The following is a 19,895-nucleotide window of genomic DNA, read 5'->3' on the forward strand; positions in this document are numbered from 1 at the left end:
TTGCTTAAATAGGTCTATTCAAATACTTCATTGGAACTAAATATTCTAACTTTAAAAGAATAAATAATTAAATAAATTGTGGTTTCTTTATGAGCGACATGGAATAGGCTTATTAATTAGAAGTTTTTAAAATTATATTTACTTCAAAGATGCAAAATGTAAAGAAAACAAGTTGGGAAAAAAAACCACAAAAATTGGGTGTGGATGAAACATTACAGGTTTGTGTGAATTATATAATTATATAAATCTCCTTATCTACCATCATACTTCTCCAGGACCTAAGCACTGTTTTTCTTGAAAAAAAGAATTGTTTTTATGCTTCCAAGACTTAACACGTACTGTTGAATCAGTAGCATCCTCTCTCATCTGTTTCCCAGACTACCATAGATTTTTTTCTTTTTAAGTGTCCATCCTGCAAAAATTTGGATTTTTTTTTTTTTTAAGTGGCAAATTAGGCTTAGGGAACACATATAATTTCCTTGTTCAGGACCAGCAATAAAAACACTTCATCAAACAATTATAATCAACTATTAAAAATTAGTTCAAATTATTTTTTAGATCTATAAGCCTCATATGTGCTACCTGGAAATTGTTGTGACTTTGCAACAATTTTCTGTTTAAAGGAAAAGGTGCCTCTCTACTATGTTACTTCATTAAGTGCTCAGATCAGATGCATACACATTCATTCTAATATTAAGTGCCACTGTGTCCAGTGTACTACTTCCATGGAGAAGTGCTGTGGCCGTGTTCGCAGAATTAAGTCCTAAGTCAAGAGAGAGGAGAGAGAATGGACTATAGTACAGCAGGGCTGAGAGTGTGGGTCTGTCAGTGCTTTCCAATATTTCCTGTTCATGTCTCTGAGCCAGAAAAAACATTAATCAAATGTTTCTGCTGCCAAAGATAAGAACTACTTTATAAGAGAGATGAAGTGTCTTTATTTTGTCCTAGTGGGGAAAAAAACCAAACTAAACCAAAAACCTAAAAACCCCACCATTGCATTCTTTTCTATTATTTTTATCAAAAATTATCAGCAATGCTAATATATTGCAGTCCAAAACACTTTTTAAAAATAAGAAGTCTTAATTTAATGCACATTTGGAACCCAAATACTAACTTACCGGATTTTCAACCCAATAAATCATCTGCTCAGAGTCATCAAAGTCAACATCAACACCATTTTGAACTCCTGCTATTGGAACCATAGCATCATTTGTCTTCTCCTCAGGGTTCAGAGAAATTCCATAAATTATATTATCTCTTACAGCAATAAGGAAAGGGTGTTCAACTGTGAAAACATACAGTGTAACTCAGAGTTGCTTCTGCTCAAGAAAATGTCATTATAATATGCTTTCCCACTCCCACACAGAAGTTCCCTGGTGCTGAGAAGGGTTCAATTTTACCAGTGGTGCTTTGAAACCACTTACCTAGAAGTTTGATCCCTCACTAGGAGCGAGGTTATCAATTACTGAAATTGTTGTAACATTTAAAGTTTCAGCACTGGGCAATCACAATGCAAATTCTGAGAGGAAGGAAGTAAATAAAGCAGGATCACTCACTGCTAGCCAAGGGAAGAAGGACATCAATGCAGCTGCTCTAAGCAGCTTTTACAAATCTCTGAGAATGGGAACCATCAGGACAAAGCTCTGATGATTGTGCATGACCTGATGGGAACCAGCCAGGCAAAGCTCTGAGATTCTGCAGGACCTGCCTGTGATGGGTTCTAATGGCTATTAAGCAGGACTCACAAGCATAAAATAATGTCACTGCAGCAACTGCTGATTTTCATTATTAAATATAACTGCAGTGTTGTGTTTTTTCCTGTTTTATCTCTAAGGCAGTAGACATACTCCCTTATAGTATATTTACTTTCCGGTAAACTTGTGCTGTCATGCTTATATCTTATTAACAACGGGCAGCTAGGTAGGTAATCTGAGAAAATGCATTGGAGAGCTGTAGAGTGAGAGTCAGTAACTGCACTTCTCATCTGCTAAGGAGTAGGGGAAGAGAATGTTCTGAACGCTGATTCCCCTCTTCCTTGTCCTTTGTCTTTGGAGAACAAATTCTAGCCTCTTCTCCCCATAGGCACAAGTTACCATTTAGAAGGAAAATGGGTTGCTGTAGTAATAACCCATTTCCTCTTTTATAACAGACCAAAGACTTGTTTGTTTGGATTGGATTTTCTTCACTGGCTGCTTAATTGCAATATTTATATAAATTTTGCAGTGAAAATTTTGACATGAAAACCCACAAATCACAGCATCACTGCACATCTCAAAAATTATTCTCCATACTTCTCTCTGGCTGCTGGAAGTATTTGTCAAATTTGATTTACTGCTTTGAGTTTTACACCTATGTAAATCTATACAATCTGATTATTCCTCACTTTTAAGATGGACAATAGAGCAAATTTGCTGAGCTGTAGAGATTTAAAAACCTGTGTAGCTTCATCAGATAGACATTAATATAACTTCTGCAATTTTTAAACAATGTACATGACAAATTATAATCTATATAAAATTCATGTATTATATGAAATATGCACATGTACCATTTTAATATAATATTTTAATATACACAAAGTTACTTCTTTGTTTCCAAGGCAGCTTGCTACATTACCATCTTTAAAATCAACCTGAAATGCTGTTTAAAAGTGCAAAGGCAAGATTTCTTCATCTTATATAAAGCTAAAAAATGGTACAATCCTAGAATAAATGCCTTTCCATCCACATGAAGTTAGTAGTGTTTAATATGCAAACTAAGTAGGCAGAGACCAGCAATATCATTGTTTGTAGAGACACTGGGCAATCAAATGCATGCAGTGCAGTTTAACCTCTCTTCTGAAAGACTGTTTTGGTCTAATAAAGTAAACAATGACAGCAAGGATAAGGACAACAGTAAAAATTAGAAAAGAAATAAAATTGCCTACTCCCATGTAATCATGAAATGGCCTGGGTTGGAAGTGACCTTAAAGATCATCTAGTTCCAAGCCTCCTGCTATCAGCAGGGACATTAGTCATTAGCAATGATTAAAATATTTTACCATTAAAAAACCCAATATATATTTTTTAACTTTTGCTGATGTACTGACCTTCAGCAAATATCCTTTTTTTTAATTCCCCACATCTGTAGATGTTTTCTACATACTGTTTTAACTGTATAAATTCCATCTAAAAAGAATAAAATAATCCCGTATAGTTTAAAAGAACTGTGCTTTACAGAAGGATACTTCTGTCTCTTTCTTACACAGTTTATATTGAACAATTATGTAATTTTTAAAAGGGACACAACTGTACCTAAGCAGACAAAGGGAAATTTACAACATGCAAGAAGTAAACAACTGTCAATAGTTCAATTCAGTGGCAGATTTGGGTCAACCTCTACATGTGCATGTGCTTCATCCCTGCCATGTTCCATTTCTTTCATTATGATCTCTCTATAAACCCACACATAACAAAACGAGTGCAGATTTCTAAAAGAAACCCTCTTCAAATTTGCACTTCATTTCAGATCATATAAATTGGTAACTCCCTTGCTGCTGTTCAGAAAAATATGAATGCAATACAACCCCTTCAAGAACATACAGCTAAGTAACGAGCAGGAAAAGAGCATGATATGGCCTTTAACATTTAGATAGTTTTAAAAGAAAAGGATTTTTTGATGGACAGACATTTCTAATGTTAGCTTCTCCCAAAGATAATTTCTACTTAAATTTCAATGATTTGAAGCTTCCCTATACAGGGAGACACCAGTACACTTGATATCTGTACAACGATGAAAAAATTAATAATGAATGCTTCATCTGACAGCAGCAATGTGGTTAAATTTCTAGTCACAAGTTGCCTGTCAGTGCTTTGAATTTTCTTTTTAAATGAACAGGCTAAATAATTTTTCCAAATCATTGTGGACTATTCAAAGAAAGTTCAGTAGAACATTTTGACACCACATTTTGTTTGTAAAGGTTAGTTCTGTTACAGCTGCATCGCATGTATGTACACGTAATTTTAGGCTGTGTTTCTAGACCTTCTGCATTTGGCACACCAATATTTTAAACAGGGGAGGGGAAAAAGCTCAAAATGAGAAATTCTGATATGAATTTCAAAATGCATTAGTTCAGATAGGCTGAAGAGAGTTATAAGAAACAGGGAGAACATCTCTCCTGATTAGAGGAAACCAAAAGATCATAACTTACTTCTTAGCAAAATAAGGTTGAGAAAGAATAGGATAGCCACTTCAAATATACACAACAAAACACATACCAATGCTAAAGGAGAACTACTAATGCTACTTATCCTGAAGGACAAAAATGGCATCAGAAATGGGAGTAAACTGGGAAGATATTACATTTGAACAAAAAAAATCAGGTTTCCAAATACCAAATTGTGAAGTTCAGTGAATTTCTGGCAAGAACCCACATTAATCTAAAACTAGAGCTTGACTGGTGAAAGAGGACATATGACACGAGGTCAAGGGCAAGAAGGAAACAAACTTGAGTAACCAAGGGAGTCCCCTCTAGTCCTGCATCTCAACATTCTTACAATTACAACTCTTAAAAACATGTTTCTGAGCTGAATACTTATAATGAACACAACGATCTGCCAGAGTATGTTTTCATTTTTAACTGATAATAAATTCCTTCCAGATGTATTCCAACAGCAAAACATTCAATGTGGTGAGAAATTTTAAAATGTGGCTTCTTTAAAGTGCTTATAAGAAAATTGAGTTCATCGATTTTCCCCAAATGAAGCACCTGAATCTCTGACTCAGATGTTTCCCAAACCTGTCTCCAAACCTTTAGGCCAAGTACATTACATGTGTCCTAAATGAAGGCTGCCTGAAGTGGCCCCAAACTTTGATTTCATGAGCAGTAGCCCACTGAAGTATGCTTTTTGCCTAAGAGAGAGATATACTTGACAGCATTTGGGTCTTTCATTATTACTGCCCTACCTCTCATGCAGTTCCTGTTATCAGGAGAAAGGATCCATCCTGAGGGACAAGTACAGGAAAAAAAAAGCGGTCCAGATGAAGAAAGCAAGCAGAGGTGGCTACAGGGGGACGATGCACAGGAATTAATACCTAAAATTTAAAAAGGAACTATTAGCAACTGTAACAATAGGAGTGACTGGAAAGAATATTCTATCTCATTGCTCCTGGTAATATCAACTCAGCACTAAATTTTGCTATTTCTTTAAAATTAAAAAAATGAAATAATGTCCAAGAACCACAAGCTATATAATACACTCATAACAGGATACAATTTTCCATGTAAAATAAGGACTATTATCATAGTGGTCTTTTCAAATTTTATGCATCATAGAAAATCTTTCAAACTCCATTTCAGACTTTTTTTAACTGCACCAGGAGGCCTACGAGATTTTCAGTCCTTGATTATTATAACCTTTCTAGATGGGGGTTTTAAATTATTTACTGAGACTTCTTGGAGAAACCAAAGAGAAAATAGTTGGTATGTCTTGTTCAAAGACAGTGGGAGTTCAATGCCAAATTTCTTGGATCGCTTTGAAACTGCCAGTTTAAGTTGTAAAATGCCAAAAAAAAAAGACGGCGAAGAGGATCTCTCCTGGCTGCTATTATTACTATACACTAAAATTCAACCTAGATCACTTCCACAAACTTGCTGCTAAAGAGGATTTTTCAGGATGAGCCATCTTCATAAGAAAACAAAAATCAGATTTTGAGTATATCCTTAGCAATTGCAGGAGACCTTATTTTAAGAAGCTTGGAAGTTCCAGGAAATTGTGCAATTGTTCCTAAAATAAAAACTAACAGGAACTGAAAACAAATTAGCATGACAATAAAACCATAGCATAAACTCAGAAATCAAATTGTAAGAAAATTATTCACCTCATCAGTATTATGAAACTAAACGCCGGTTGGTGTAAGATCCAACGATTTACAAAAAAGGAAAGTGGGTGACAGTTTTAATACTGCATCTGGAATTTCAATCTGCAAATAACTATTTCTTCATTTGTAAGCATCAGCATGTTTTGCTATTCTGCAAGTGATTTATTCCCTTCTCTGTCTGGTCACATAAAGTACAACAGAATAATTTAAAATGAAAAATCATAAAATGTACTAACTTAAAGCAACAAAGAAAAAGAAAGAAATTTCTCCACCAGCGATAGAAAGGTTTTTAAACCTTGGGTTGTAAAATAAAACCTCTTAAACCATAACTATGATCCATAAATTAATGGTACTCTCTGGTAAATGAACAATTTGCAGTGAGAATGCTAAGTGGCTTTAGCTCTAAACATGACTGAGGAAGGTTTTGTTCCAAAACAAATACAGCACTGAAATTACTAGTGCCTTACTCAAATGCAAGTCTCTACCCTCCCTGGTATGGGGGTGTGTTTCAAGGCAAAAAAAAAGTAAGCCATTGTAATATTTATTAATTGGAAACACCTCATACACAAGAAATATAACAAAAGCTGAAAGACAATATTCATATCAATATATTTCGCACACTTCAAGTCATGCCATGAAATGAGGAAAAGTCTGATTTGAAGGATATCTCTACCTAACAGAAAGAAAAAAAAATTTTTTTACATCCTTTCAGCTGCAAAAGATCCCCTGCATAAGATCTTAGAGGGAATACTTAACGCAATGAAGGGGTTTATTTATGATTATTGAGTATTTATGATTATTTCATTGAGTAAAATAATGCAGAAGTACTTTCAGAGAAGGTTGATGACAGTCATCTTTTCAAAAATAATTGTATTATTAACACACAAGAAATTGAGTCCAGTATGTCAAACACAGAAATTTTTACAATTAAAATACTTTCCAAAAATGCTCCATTTGTCTTACAAAAACATTCAGAACAAACTGCAAAAAGATGACACATACTATTTCCCTATTATTCTTTTTGGTTAGTCATTATCCTTAGATGCTGCCTAGGTGGTTACTTTCCCTAATACCAGTTTGGCCAGTTGCAAGTCAATTGTTTGAATTATTTGCTTGTTTTAGCCCAGCCCATTTGCTGACAAGGCTGATTCTCACTGTGCCAATGCATGATGGTACTGCATGTTATTTCTGCAATTACCGAAGTTGTTTTGATGAACTTACCATCAGGCTGCTTTACAGGATGGACTGCCACAAGCCCTAAAGGCTGGTGAATGTTATAAATCATAACTGTCTGGTTTCCTCCATGCCATTTATTGGCTCGAATTACTCGGTTAGTATAGCGGTCACTCCAGTACACAAAATCTTCAAAGACAGTTAGAGCATGTGGATGTTGCAATATCTAAAAAGGCAAGGTTGTTCATCAGTTTAGTTCTGGAGATTTGCATATTTAAAGCTTGCAATGAAGTAACAACAGAGCCTAGCATGTTTTTTAAATAAATAAATAAATATTTAAGTAGCCATGTCTAAAAGATATTTTTCAGCAAAAGAATATGAAATACCATCTATTGTCTGAAAACAAGACATTAATTATGGGGAAAATATATTTTTTTTTAAAAATTAAAATGCTATATGGACCTTGTGAGATGAATAGAATGAGGAATTACCACAGTAGTCTAACTACAGGGCAGAACACAGGGAACCAACAGGTAAAGACCCCACTGTAGATTTTCAGGAGCACAATAGGAAATGTCTAGTGAGAGTTACAGACATTTCAAGAACTTGCATCCCTGATACGCTCCCCTAAAATTTACCAGAGGGTCAGAGAAGGTGGTTTATCTAAATTTCAGCTAAACTAGGGGTGGAAAGATTGCTTTGGCTTCCATTTCATACAAATTGTCTCTCCAGTCAACAGTAAAAGCCCCGAGGCTCAATTCTTAAAAACATCCATGTGGTTATTTATACAAGTTTCTGTGTACCAACTGAACATGTGAACCACTGTGTTGGTACAGAGATGGGGCTACAAGCTGCCAGCAGCACTTCATTGAGAGATAGCCAGTAAGAGGGATGGCCTTCATGAAGATGCTGCACACAGCAAGTCCTGGTAGCACAAAATCCTTCAGTACTGCCAAGAACAGTACCAATAATCACTCACAAAAAGTGACTGGGAAAAGTTCTTTCAGGCTTTTTGTACATTTGCCTACAGCAAATGCACCACCTGGTAGAAGCAGTGCCAGATGTCACCTTCAGACTTCATGTGTGCAGACAGAACAGATAAGAATGATCTAAATAGCAGTTTCTCTTTAATGTCTTACCAGATCGCTTGCAACCACCTGTCGTCTGTTGTGTCCATTGTAATCACAAAAATCAATATAATCAAGATAAGCATCAGCAAAATAGAGAAGTCTATTTGGGTAATCAATGGAAAGTCCATTGGGCCAGTAGATTTTATTATTAATAATCACTGTGCGCATTTTGCCATCCATGCTGGATTTTTCGATCCGAGGGTTTTGGCCCCAGTCAGTCCAGAACATTACATGAGCACTGAAAAAAGTAACGTGTGGTTACCAGTCTGTGAAAAAATCTAGCTGCCTATTGAGAAATGTTACATGAAGACTCACTAGATCAAAAATAGAAATAACCTTTTTAAGAACAGTCCTACACAATGATACTGAAATTATTTATTTCACCAATGTGCTTACTTGAGATACTACCGTAATTCCTGCTGTAAAAATTCTTTTAACACTTCTACTGCTGTTTCCATTTGTCAGTAATAGCAGCATACAGAAGCTACCGGTGTCACTGTTTTTCACTGTTGATTATAATCTGATTCTCTGGTTGCTATATAATAATTTGATACAGGTTTGTACTTTTATAATGTTAGTGACAATGTTAACAGCACTAAAAATGAAGAGCCCCAAGTGGCTGGCAGTAAACAGAGTTCAAGGCACTGAAGACTGTAAAAAAAAGTAAAAGTTTGCCCATGGACAGTTCAAATCATCACATTTCATTAACTCTATGCCACCTGATGTCTGAAATGGGAAGGTACTTCTGTGATAACATTAATACAACATAGATAATTATTTTAGACTTGGGGCTATGAAGGGAAGCATATGACATTAAATCACATATAAGTTTGTGCTATACCACTAAGTGAAATGATACATCATAATTTTGAATTAACATTTCTTAACTAGGAAGAAAATGTAGGAAAATCTTTTATAGGAAAAAAGCCATCTTGTCACAGTGAAAGAGAGTAACAGATCACCAATAATTACCGCATAACTTTAAATATTAAATCAACTCTGCAAACACACTATTTCTAAAAATTGCTTTAAGTTTTCTCTTCTGCTTATAATTTAAAATTACAATACAATTTGGGTAGATCTCAAATTGTAATAGTTGTATCACAAAATATTAATCTTTTCAGAACAAAACATAAAAAAAAAAATCTTACTCAGTTCTGGGATCTAACACTAGTCCCCTTGGGTTTGTTATATTTTCACTGAGCAGCACAGTCCTGTGGCTCCCATCCAGTTTAGAGACTTCAATTGTTTCCAGAACAAAGTCTGTCCAGTAAAGGTTACGACCTATCCAATCTACTGCTATACTTTCAGTCACGGTGACACCACTGTCAAACACCTGTTTAATAACAAAAAAAGGAGGAGGGGGGAAGTTGATAAATTTTTACCCTTCACGGTTCTATAGATATGGAAAATGGGGAACCAAATCTCCAACATTTTCCAGGTCTAATATGCAGAATGAGTCACGATGTACATACTCAAAGTGCTGGCAAAGCATAAATCCAAACACTCCTACTAACTTCCTAAGGTCTATTGAAGAAGTTATCATTTACTAATAGGAAAATCAGCTCATAGTTTGATGTTAAAAAGGGCTTCTTGAAAGCATTCAGTTTTCTTTTTCAAAAAGCTGTAGGAAATGTAGGCTTAGCATCTACAAAGTTGTTTCAATTTGTCTATGTTACCTCTCTTCTTACTATGTTTGGATTTTCCTCTTCCCCTTTGTTAAATGAAGAAACATTGTCTTAATTTTCTCTACACAAAAGAAAAGAAAAACTCAGCAAAACTTACTATTTTTCTGTCAGTCCCATTTTGATAAGCACTCCAAATTTTATCCTGTGTTGTATCAGACCAAAAGATACGATCTGTGATTGAATCAAAATCAATAGCCACAATATTGGTCCCATCCCGAACCAGAGAATAAATGCTGTGTGACTGAGAAGTGATGTTATCCACAACGATTTGGTTACGACTTGCCACCAGCAAAAGAAGATTCCCAGACTCTGTCGAAGGAATAGAAATTAAAATAAAACAATAAGCTATTCGACAGTAATTCTGTGAGAAAAAGAAACACTGAATAATTTTACATGACTTTATAGCATCAATATATACATATTGAAAGGAAAAATTCAAATCAATTCACAGGCCAAGATATATTATCATACCCAGTCTGTCCATCCTGACTTTTTAATCTACCTTGGCTTTTCTCCATCCTTTCTCCATCACTCTTTCTACAGACTTCTTTTCTAGGCTCATATCTGGACCTCAGGTCTTCTTCCCCATTGTCTAACCAGTTTGCTGCTGACATCCAACACTCATTTCTCCATAAACCTCTCTTATGTCCCACTCCTGATTCAACCCCCTAAAGTTTTTTGTACCACAAGTTAATCTATGTAGCCTGGCTCTTCCTCCTCTGTAACCTGCCTGCTCTTTTTTCCCCTCCTTTAGACTGCATGGGAACAAGAAACATTACAGGAAAGCCACAGACTGCTGTGCAGCTGCTTACACTGATAAGATGCTGAAAAACCGCTGAAGAGCAGCAACCCTAAAGACAGCAAACTATGAGAAATTCCCTATTAGTAAGGGCCAAACTTACACGCAGGTAAAATTCAAGTGTCTTCCACGACCTGAGTACACCCCTAAATCAGGAAACCTGTGGTGACAAATTCCACTGGGTACATAACTCCTACATACTGCCACTATGCTACGTAAGAGACAGAGAACAACTGGCAGCAAGGCTGTATCAGTGATGTTTGGTCTTTCGAAATGAGCGAAGTGCAGCGCAGGCACTAGGTAAGGCTTGTGAAACACTGGGATTTAAACATTTTGTGAGCATCAAACTTTACAGAGGTTTTTACAAACTTTAACCTCAGGCTTACAGGTGTCTGACACTGATTTTCTCCAGAATATTATTTTTGATGATTCCAGGATTAAAAATTACGCTGTTAATTTAAATATATTATCTCAAGGAAATAATATTTTCCATTTAACTCCTCAGCTGACAGCTTTAATACTCAAGGTCATCTGCCAAGAACAACTCTAAGTGGCTGTTTACAATAGCTCTTTTAAAAGAAAACAACATTAAAATGGCAAAGCTGGACAGTTTCCAGACCCTGTTGTCATTTTTTAGATTGACCTCAATGTTCCTCACCTGCTGCTTTACATGTCCTCCCATTGGTTTCTAGAATGTATCCTTCATCACAGTAACACCTGAAAGACCCTCTCTCATTGTAACAGTGCTGACTACAAAAGCCTGGAGGGTCACATTCATCAATATCTTCACAGGTCTTGGAGTCATTTGCAAGCTGGTATCCAATAGGACAGGTACACTGAGCTCCAAAGGGTCCTTGAATACATTCATGAGTGCAGCCAGCATTATTGTCAGAGCAGCTCTCCTGATCTAAAATTGGGTTGAGAAACGAAACAAGTAAAGAGTCAACAAAAGCTTCTTATGCTAAATTTAGTTCTTTACAATTGCATTACTGGCCTAAGACTGCTGCTAAAACATGACTGCAGAACCATCAGTTATGCAGTGTGAGACTGGACTGCCACCCTCACGCAAAATGTAACACACACAATGCACATAAAAGCAGGTACCAACAAAACATGTACTATCGAATCCAGTCAAATGAATGCTGTCCAACCATTTCAACAAATTTTACAAAAATAGCTAGAAATACACAAAAATTTACTGTGCCACTCCAAACCTAAAATTGTATAAATAAATAATAATTTAAAATCGTTTATAATCATACCTGGCTGGGGTTCATCTGAGAATGTGCATTGATTAAAGAGAAAGAAGAAAGAAGGAAAGAAAGAAAAAGATTATGTTTTAATCAACTCATAATCAACATAAATACAAATTCTGGCTACACATGAGCTTCTAGATTTTTTTCATGATTCTTGAAGTTAGAAATTTAAAAGAGAATTTTAAGGACTGAATCACATTTCATCTGCATTTAAAGCATACTATGCTTTAGTGAATGTGTTCAGGAACACAAAGCTCATTCCAATGTAGTTGTATAAAATCCTATACTTAAAGTCAGTAGAAGTCACACTGGAATTCAGAGCACATGATTGGACATAGCTAATGAATTCATCAATCATTGTGGTCTCCTTCATTGCAAGCAAGTTCCACTGAGTAATCTGAGCTCTAATTACAGCGTGTTTACATTTCTGATAGAAACACTGCAACACTAAATAAAGCATGCTGAATATTCCATTTCTTTCTGAAGCCATAACACATAGCAGACTATAGTAGATGCCTGAACAGTAACTTACTGCACAGTGGGGATTCATCAGCTCCATTGGGACAATCAGCAGAATTATCACACACTTTGCTCAGATTCACACAGATACTGTGACCTGGACATTGCCACTGCCAGCTGGGACATCGAAAAGGCTGAGTAGGACAATCTCTCTCATCGCTCATATCCCTGCAGTCATTATCACCATCACAGATCCACGCCCGATAGACACAGTTGCCATTATCACAGCGGAAAAGAGATGGAGGACATGTTCTGGCAGGACATCTGTGGTGTTCATCTGAGCCGTCTGCACAATCGAGATGACCATCGCATTCCCAGTTATCAGGAATGCAACTGCCATCTGATTGACATTGGAATTCATTCTGGTGGCACATCCCTGGTGGTCTTGTAGCTAAAACAGGGACATTCAACAGTTCAGAAGCTGTTTCCATTTTTGACAAAGAAGCAAAATCACTATGTTCAGTTAATTTCTTACATTACTTACAATACTATTAAGAACTGTGTTGCTTTTAGATCAGGTCACAGAGTCACAGTTAATCAGTTTACATGACAATTCAATATCTGAGCAATTTAACTCCTACTTTATAATGTGGTAAACAAGGCAATTTAACTATTGTTATATTTTGAACAAGCACATATGTGTTCTGACAGAGAGTGTGTTTATATTAGATACTGGGAATAAATACTGTGAGGATGGTGAGGCACTGTAAGAGGTTGCCCAGAGAAGCTGTGGATGCCCCATCCGTGGAAGTGTTCAAGGCCATGTCGGATGGGGTTTTGAGCAACTTGGTCGAGTGGAAGGTATCCCTGCCCACAGAAGGGGAGTTGGAACTAGATGATCTTTAAGGTCCCTTCCAACCCAAGCAACTCTATGATTTTATGATACTCTTGAGCAGGAACCTACTGTGTTTGAAATTTCTGCTCAGGAAAGTGATTTATAGACAGGTTTCCCTAAAAAAAAATTGAGATTTTAAGGATAGTACTCAATATAGCAGATAAAGGAAATCTCCAGAAGCATCACCTAATAACTGAAGTCTTTCTTTCAGCATCAATATACTTACGGCAATCAGTCTCATCTGAGTGATCATTACAGTCAAAAACACCATCACACTGGTAGTAAGTGCTGATACATTGGTCTCCACTTAGACATTTAAACTCTGTGGCACTGCAGTTATATACTGCAAAATCAAAGAATATTGATGTTATTTATTTATTTATTTTACAGAGCTAGACTGCACCAAGTTTACCTACAGGTGCACAAGTCTGATATGGTATCAGTTCCACTGAAGACCATAATTTCCCTGAGACACAGAAAATGCCGTGACTTTGGTATTTACAGAAAACAGAGGAAACAGATTTCAACCATCCACAACCAGCCTAGAGATCAAAGGGTTTACTAACATGCTAAAGCAAGCATTACAAACAGGGTTAATTTATGGATAGGCTTATTATGCATTCTCCTGTGTTGGAGCTGGTAATATGAGGTCACCATCAGACTCCTCAGGGGGCAAGAGTGAGGAAACAATAAAGAGGCATTCAACAAATAAAGTTACACTTACTGCAGTCATGCTCATCAGCACCATCTATACAATCTTTGTCTCCATCGCAGACATAGAACGGGTCAATACAGCGATGGTCTGGACACTGAAATTGCCTGGGTTCACAAGTACCTGCAAAAGCTGTTAATAATGACAATACATGCAGATGTGTTTTATTTCTCTTTTGAGATCAGCACAATACTGAAACAGTAGAAAAACTTTATCACTAACTTGCAGCATATAATGCAGCAACTAGCAATCATAAATTACAAGCACTTATATATTAATAACGGGTCCATTCGTATGTAGGCTCAGACTCATAAAAAATAAACAGAACATTCCACTTAGTGGTAAATAATGCTAAAGGAAGTATATGAAAAACCTAATATCTTACTGCTGGTAAAAACTTCCAGCCTAGATTAGCTGACTACACCATTAGTCATTACTGAGATCACTCATGAAGTAAGCGTTCAGAACATCTAAGCTTTAGCTGCTTTTTCTGCAAATTACAGTGGATGACATTATGTGGCACCGTGATTGTGACTATCACATTTGCACCTTTCTAGTTTTCTGAATTACATTTCTGCATTCTACTTGGCTCTGGTAGTTCAAATTAGACAAGTTTTCCACATCCTCTGGACTACAAAATATTAGTCTAATTTAAATATTAGTTCTTTCTTCCCAATTTCATTTATCATCCTTACACCAACAGACATATCTATGTCAATATACACAGTTGTTTATAAAAACAAGAGACAGTCACGATACTCACTGCAGTTTTTTTCATCTGAGCCATCACCACAGTCATTATCAGTATCACAAAGCCAGATTCTTGGAATACATCTTTTATTATCACAGGTGAACTGCGTTCCAGGGCATGAAGAGGGTCCTTGTGTAGGACAATGCAATTCATCACTGCCATCAAAACAGTCATTATGTTTATCGCAATGCCAGCGACCTGGAATACACTGTCCACTGGAACAGGTAAAAGCTGATGAAGCACAAGTATTGTCTTAAAAAAAACAAAACAAAACAAAACAAGGAAGACACTTTTATAAAGATCTCCAAAACTTGCCATTCCTGACAGAGCAATCAGGACATTCAGTATACTTATAGAATGTCTAAAACATGCATCAAATTCTAAAATGCACAGTGCTTAGAATTAAAATGTCTGTTATGCAACATGACGCAGAACTGGACAGAATACTTACAAACTTTTTATAAACTGCAAGAAGTAATAAGAAAATTAAAATGTTAAGCCCTTCGAAACAATTTAAAGAACAAGAAAAGTAAATTCTTCAAGGAGCCATTGGCTTTATACTTTCCTTTTCCCCAAAAGACATTCTAGTTATTCTAAATAGCCCACTAATAAGAAAGAGTTTATACCTTAGTCATACTAGCTAATCCCTTGCATTAAGGAGCACATTTTATTACTGTGTCCCACTTTCTTGTTTGTGATTTAGAAGAATTAACACTCTGAAGAAAGAAATACCAGCTATGTCATAAAAGATTCATAAATATCTTCAGTATCTTATCAACTCTAATTATCCAATTGTTCTCTCAATTTACTTGATCAATAAATATTTTGTGTGAGACACTTCACAGTAAAATCAGGAAATGAACCAATGTGCATTTAATTCCCTTCATTATAAAAGTTCCAGATGTAACAAATAGTTCAGCAGTGCCCAAATATAACGAAAAACAGAAAATTTCTATTCAGATGTTAAGTGAAATGAAAGGTGTCACTTTAATCTTAGAGGAAGGTTAGGCAATGCATATGGTTTTGTTATATTCCTTACAGTGTTATTTTTTATTCTCTTCACCTTCTGAAGACAGTTTGTTTCTCCCCACGCATCACAATAAGGCAAGCATGTGATATTCCAATATCTTTCAAAATTTACAAAAAACTAAGACTAAGGACAACTTTTTTTATTTAGAAGATAAACTTTTTTTACACTGTAAATTGAATTTTGAGAACTAGTGAGATCTGAATATTTTCATGCATTGTTTAGGTAGCTAGTATTGAATCCTGTAATACTGTGATATAATTTCCAAAGTAACTAATTATTCCAAATAATTTCCAAATTAACTAATCTCCCAGGTAGATTTCAGGATTTATTCACAGACGCAACCCTAAAAAATTGGGGTTTATTCCAACAAAGCCATACTGTCTCAAAGTTCCTGAACTGCAAATAATGAACACTAACTGCAAATTACAGGGATTACTTACTTGAAGAACCACAGTTTTGTTCATCACTGTTATCGTGGCAGTCATCAACACCATCACACTGATAGTATTGTGGCACACATCTTCCATTACCACAGGAAAATGAGTAGGAGCCACACTGCAAAGTGGGTGGCTCATTGGATGGATCTTCAACACATGTCAGCTGATTTGAAGCCAGCTTCATGCCATAGGGACAACCACAAACTCTCTGAAAATTTGGTACTGGGAAGCAGAAATGGCTGCAGTCTCCATTGGGATTTGTTCCTCTATTACAGTAGTTAGAGCCTTAAAAAGTCATAGAGAAGATCAATGTACACACTGATGGTAACAGCTTGGGAACTATTAAAAGTGCATAGTCACTGTAAGAAAAGATGCTGTAGCAAATCCTGGTTTTGCATACACCACAAAACAGGGTCAGGTTCATGGACAGTAGTAACAATAGTAGTAGTAACAAATAAGAAGTGTCCCATTCTGTACACTCTTCACTGACACAAATGCTTATGGAAGATAAGAACACACTATTCAATTTCATCCAATTTTCTGACAATTTTCAGCAACTGTCTGGAAACAAGTAGACTACCACAAATGAGAAGATCTGTCTGACCAAGGTTGGGAGACCTGACCCAGTCTTTGGATACCAAATTGTCAGTGAGCCTTAGTACATGGTATGTATGTTTGACAAAGGCATTGGGTGCTTTACTAAATTAACTACAATACCAAATCCTTGGTTTAGATCATGCAATTGCATTGATTTCAGTAGTGAAAATAAGAAAAAAATTAGATATTTAAGCATAGTAATCGCCTGAAGGATAGTAATTTGATTAATAAACATTTACCCAATTCCTCAAAATAAATAGACTAGTTTAACTGAAACTTCTACCAGAAAAAAAAAATGCAAAGTTGTAATTGGTGATACAATTACACAAAACACAACAGAATCATAATTTCGTTTTACAAGGTTATTAAGTAAAGTAACAGAGGTGGTGGAGGAAAACTGAATAGTCACAAAACAGTGAAATATCCAACGTGTGATTGCAAATGCCTATGCTGCCTCCCCTGTATGTCCCTTACGATTCAGTAAAGCCATTTCTAGAATTGAAAGTGGAAATCTGCTGTCCTGATATTCTGTTTCTTATTCCCTATTCCACGTCTTTCATCTGTACAACAAAAGAGCTCACCTATCTGGGAATGAGCGTCGTAGGCTTTAACATGCATAATGTTACTAATGCCCCTCCTAATAATAGTCATTTCACCTCCATCAGACTTCCTCACTCGAACTATTCCACCAAGTCTCCAATCACTGAAATAGGCATAACCTGTTTTGAGAAATGTTCAACATATTATAGAGCAATATAACATAAAAGATCAAACATAATGAGAAAAACCCTGGAAGACTTTTTATATAAATTTAACCATTTTTCATAACTGTTTCATGAAAAAGAAAAAAGGACTTTTATCACTCTAATGCAGTCAAAGTCAGCCTTTCAGTCATAGGCAGACAGAACTTAGAAAAATCAAACCTTCTCAGATTTCACTGAAATTGAAATACAACAAACTCAACTGACATTTCAAATTCCAAGACAATTTCAAAAGTATTCATTACAACTACTTTCCAGAAAATTTTAGAGTATCTTTGAAAATATTTTTATACAAAACCAAAGGAGACATATACTGACATTCAGTGATAAACTCTACATACAATTATTAAAATCCTGAAATTTTTTACCATCCCTAGAGTTGTAATTTACTTTGTCTAGCATAAGTAGCCCACCTTGGAAGCTATAATTAGTACAGCATATCTGACTTGTTGCTCTAAATGAGTTGACTGACCTACCTCAAATTATTTCTACACAGATATACATAAAACCAGTTCTAAAAAGAAGCAAGAAGTACTAAATACATATTTTTAATAGAAACTTCAACAATGCCTCTTTAGGAAAAGCAGTATTACAAAGGCTATGTTATTTTATCTCACATACTCACAGATCACCATATGAAAAAAAAGTCTGTGATAATAATAGATAATATTTTTCAATGCTAGACTTACCTCCAAAAATAGTAAGGCCAAATGGGTGAGTCATCTGAGTAATATGTTCAAGAGTCCGTCTGTCCAGCCCATCAAAGGTGCTGTGCTCAATTTTATCAAAAAAAGCATCCACCCAGTACAGCCTTAGAGAGCTAAAAATAATGAAGATGTCATATTTCTTCAAATGGTATTATGTCACTTGGGAAGCTCTAATATTTTCTCAAATAATAATCTTAAACCTGACAAGAAGTTATTGGGGTGTATGAGGAGGAATTCTGAGAAAACCTTACATTTTAAGGCTTTTCAAACAATGGAAAGTTCAGGTCTTCAGTACAAAGTGCCAGTGCATGCAACCTGACACAATTCCTTTATTTTTAATCCCTAACAGTTTAAAGGAAGAAAATGTTTGCTCAAAAAGCTCCTCTGCCTTCAGTGTTGCCCTTACCTCCAGTCAATGGCTAGGCCGTTAGGCCAGCCTAGCGTTGTATTCACAATTGGCAAGGCATGGGATCCATCACTCCAGGCCCTCATGATTTTTGCAGGACGGAACCAATCTGTCCAGAATATATACCTGAAAGGACACATGTCAAAAGACACATAAAACAAACTATGTAATGTGATTAAACAAGAGAAAACATTTGAACAGCATTAACATTTTGCTTTGTACCACATCCTTCATATACCTAAAAAAAGTACATTTGTATGTTGACCCTCTCCCTCTCCTCAATTGTCAGTGGTACCAACAATTAATATTTATCCTAATTATACAACTTTCAGAATCTTTGGAAGTGGTTTGTCCCTTTAGATATTTAATTATTCATAAGTTGGTTAAAATTGTTAAGGTTCTCATTTAAGTACTGATAGGGAAAAAGAATCAAGAAAAACACATCTTAGAGATAAAACTTAAAAGTATGCATGAATATTACACAGAATTTTCTCCTGATCCATTTGATTTATGCCTATAGCCAAGGAGTTGAAGCTAGTGTTAAATAACTTCACAAAGCAGCACACAAAAAACGTTGGGATACCCATGGATTTAAGTTCAACACTGTTTTTATGAGCTTACTTCCAAAATAGTGTATTTGGTTACTCATGAAAAACCAACATCCAGGAATTAAGAAATTCAGTAGTATGGCATTAGGAAGCCAAACAATGCTGTGAAAGAAACACTGTTTTGGCATTGGCAAATAACACAGAGTACAGACTTTGAAGGTAAGCATTTCCATCAAAGAAAAGTAGGGCTTCATTTTTATCATTTGTATCAAATACAGCCAGTAGTATCTAATATATTTCAAATAAAGAAATTCAGACAGATAAAATTACGGTACCAATATTAGCAGTACAAGGGAATTGAAAATATATTAAAAATAATTTAGAAAAGTTTATCTTTTAACTATGAGAAATAGCTTTCTAATCTGAGTGATACAAAGAAACAAAGTTCTTTTGCCTGTTTATCAATGAACAAAAGGATAAGGAAAAAAATTGGTGCTTTTGAGTGCTTCTGTCATGTGGAATCTGCCTCACCTTGCCCCTTCCTCTGGGTGCTGAATCCTAGGCTGGAATAAAACAAACAAAAAAAAAGACAAGACAACTGAAAAGAGATGGTATTTTGAAAAGAACAGAAATCCAGAATCAGATATAAATCTAATCTCACCTATTCTGCTTAAAACATAAATTTGT

The 19,895-nt window shown here is 35.7% G+C and overlaps 1 protein-coding gene across 2 annotated transcripts in view; it reads right to left on the reverse strand.

Annotated features, from left to right (window-relative positions):
• The window catches only part of LRP2 (LDL receptor related protein 2), a 117,266-nt gene that overhangs the window by 51,967 nt on the left and 45,404 nt on the right, over window positions 1-19,895 (reverse strand). For both annotated transcript variants that reach the window (XM_018072612.2, XM_025895066.2), the window contains 15 exons: window positions 18,661-18,786; window positions 18,237-18,367; window positions 17,368-17,505; window positions 16,193-16,474; window positions 14,735-14,974; window positions 13,984-14,103; window positions 13,486-13,602; window positions 12,438-12,815; window positions 11,308-11,556; window positions 9,948-10,159; window positions 9,314-9,498; window positions 8,172-8,400; window positions 7,081-7,258; window positions 4,945-5,073; window positions 1,119-1,285 (listed from right to left, as the gene is read on the reverse strand). In XM_018072612.2, coding sequence (XP_017928101.1) covers window positions 1,119-1,285; window positions 4,945-5,073; window positions 7,081-7,258; window positions 8,172-8,400; window positions 9,314-9,498; window positions 9,948-10,159; window positions 11,308-11,556; window positions 12,438-12,815; window positions 13,486-13,602; window positions 13,984-14,103; window positions 14,735-14,974; window positions 16,193-16,474; window positions 17,368-17,505; window positions 18,237-18,367; window positions 18,661-18,786 — 2,881 coding nt within the window. The remainder of the gene's footprint in view (window positions 1-1,118; window positions 1,286-4,944; window positions 5,074-7,080; window positions 7,259-8,171; window positions 8,401-9,313; window positions 9,499-9,947; window positions 10,160-11,307; window positions 11,557-12,437; window positions 12,816-13,485; window positions 13,603-13,983; window positions 14,104-14,734; window positions 14,975-16,192; window positions 16,475-17,367; window positions 17,506-18,236; window positions 18,368-18,660; window positions 18,787-19,895) is intronic.

Source organism: Manacus vitellinus, unplaced genomic scaffold (assembly GCF_001715985.3).
Source record: "Manacus vitellinus isolate BGI_N305 unplaced genomic scaffold, ASM171598v3 scaffold_22_pilon, whole genome shotgun sequence".
NCBI classification, from domain to species: domain Eukaryota; kingdom Metazoa; phylum Chordata; class Aves; order Passeriformes; family Pipridae; genus Manacus; species Manacus vitellinus.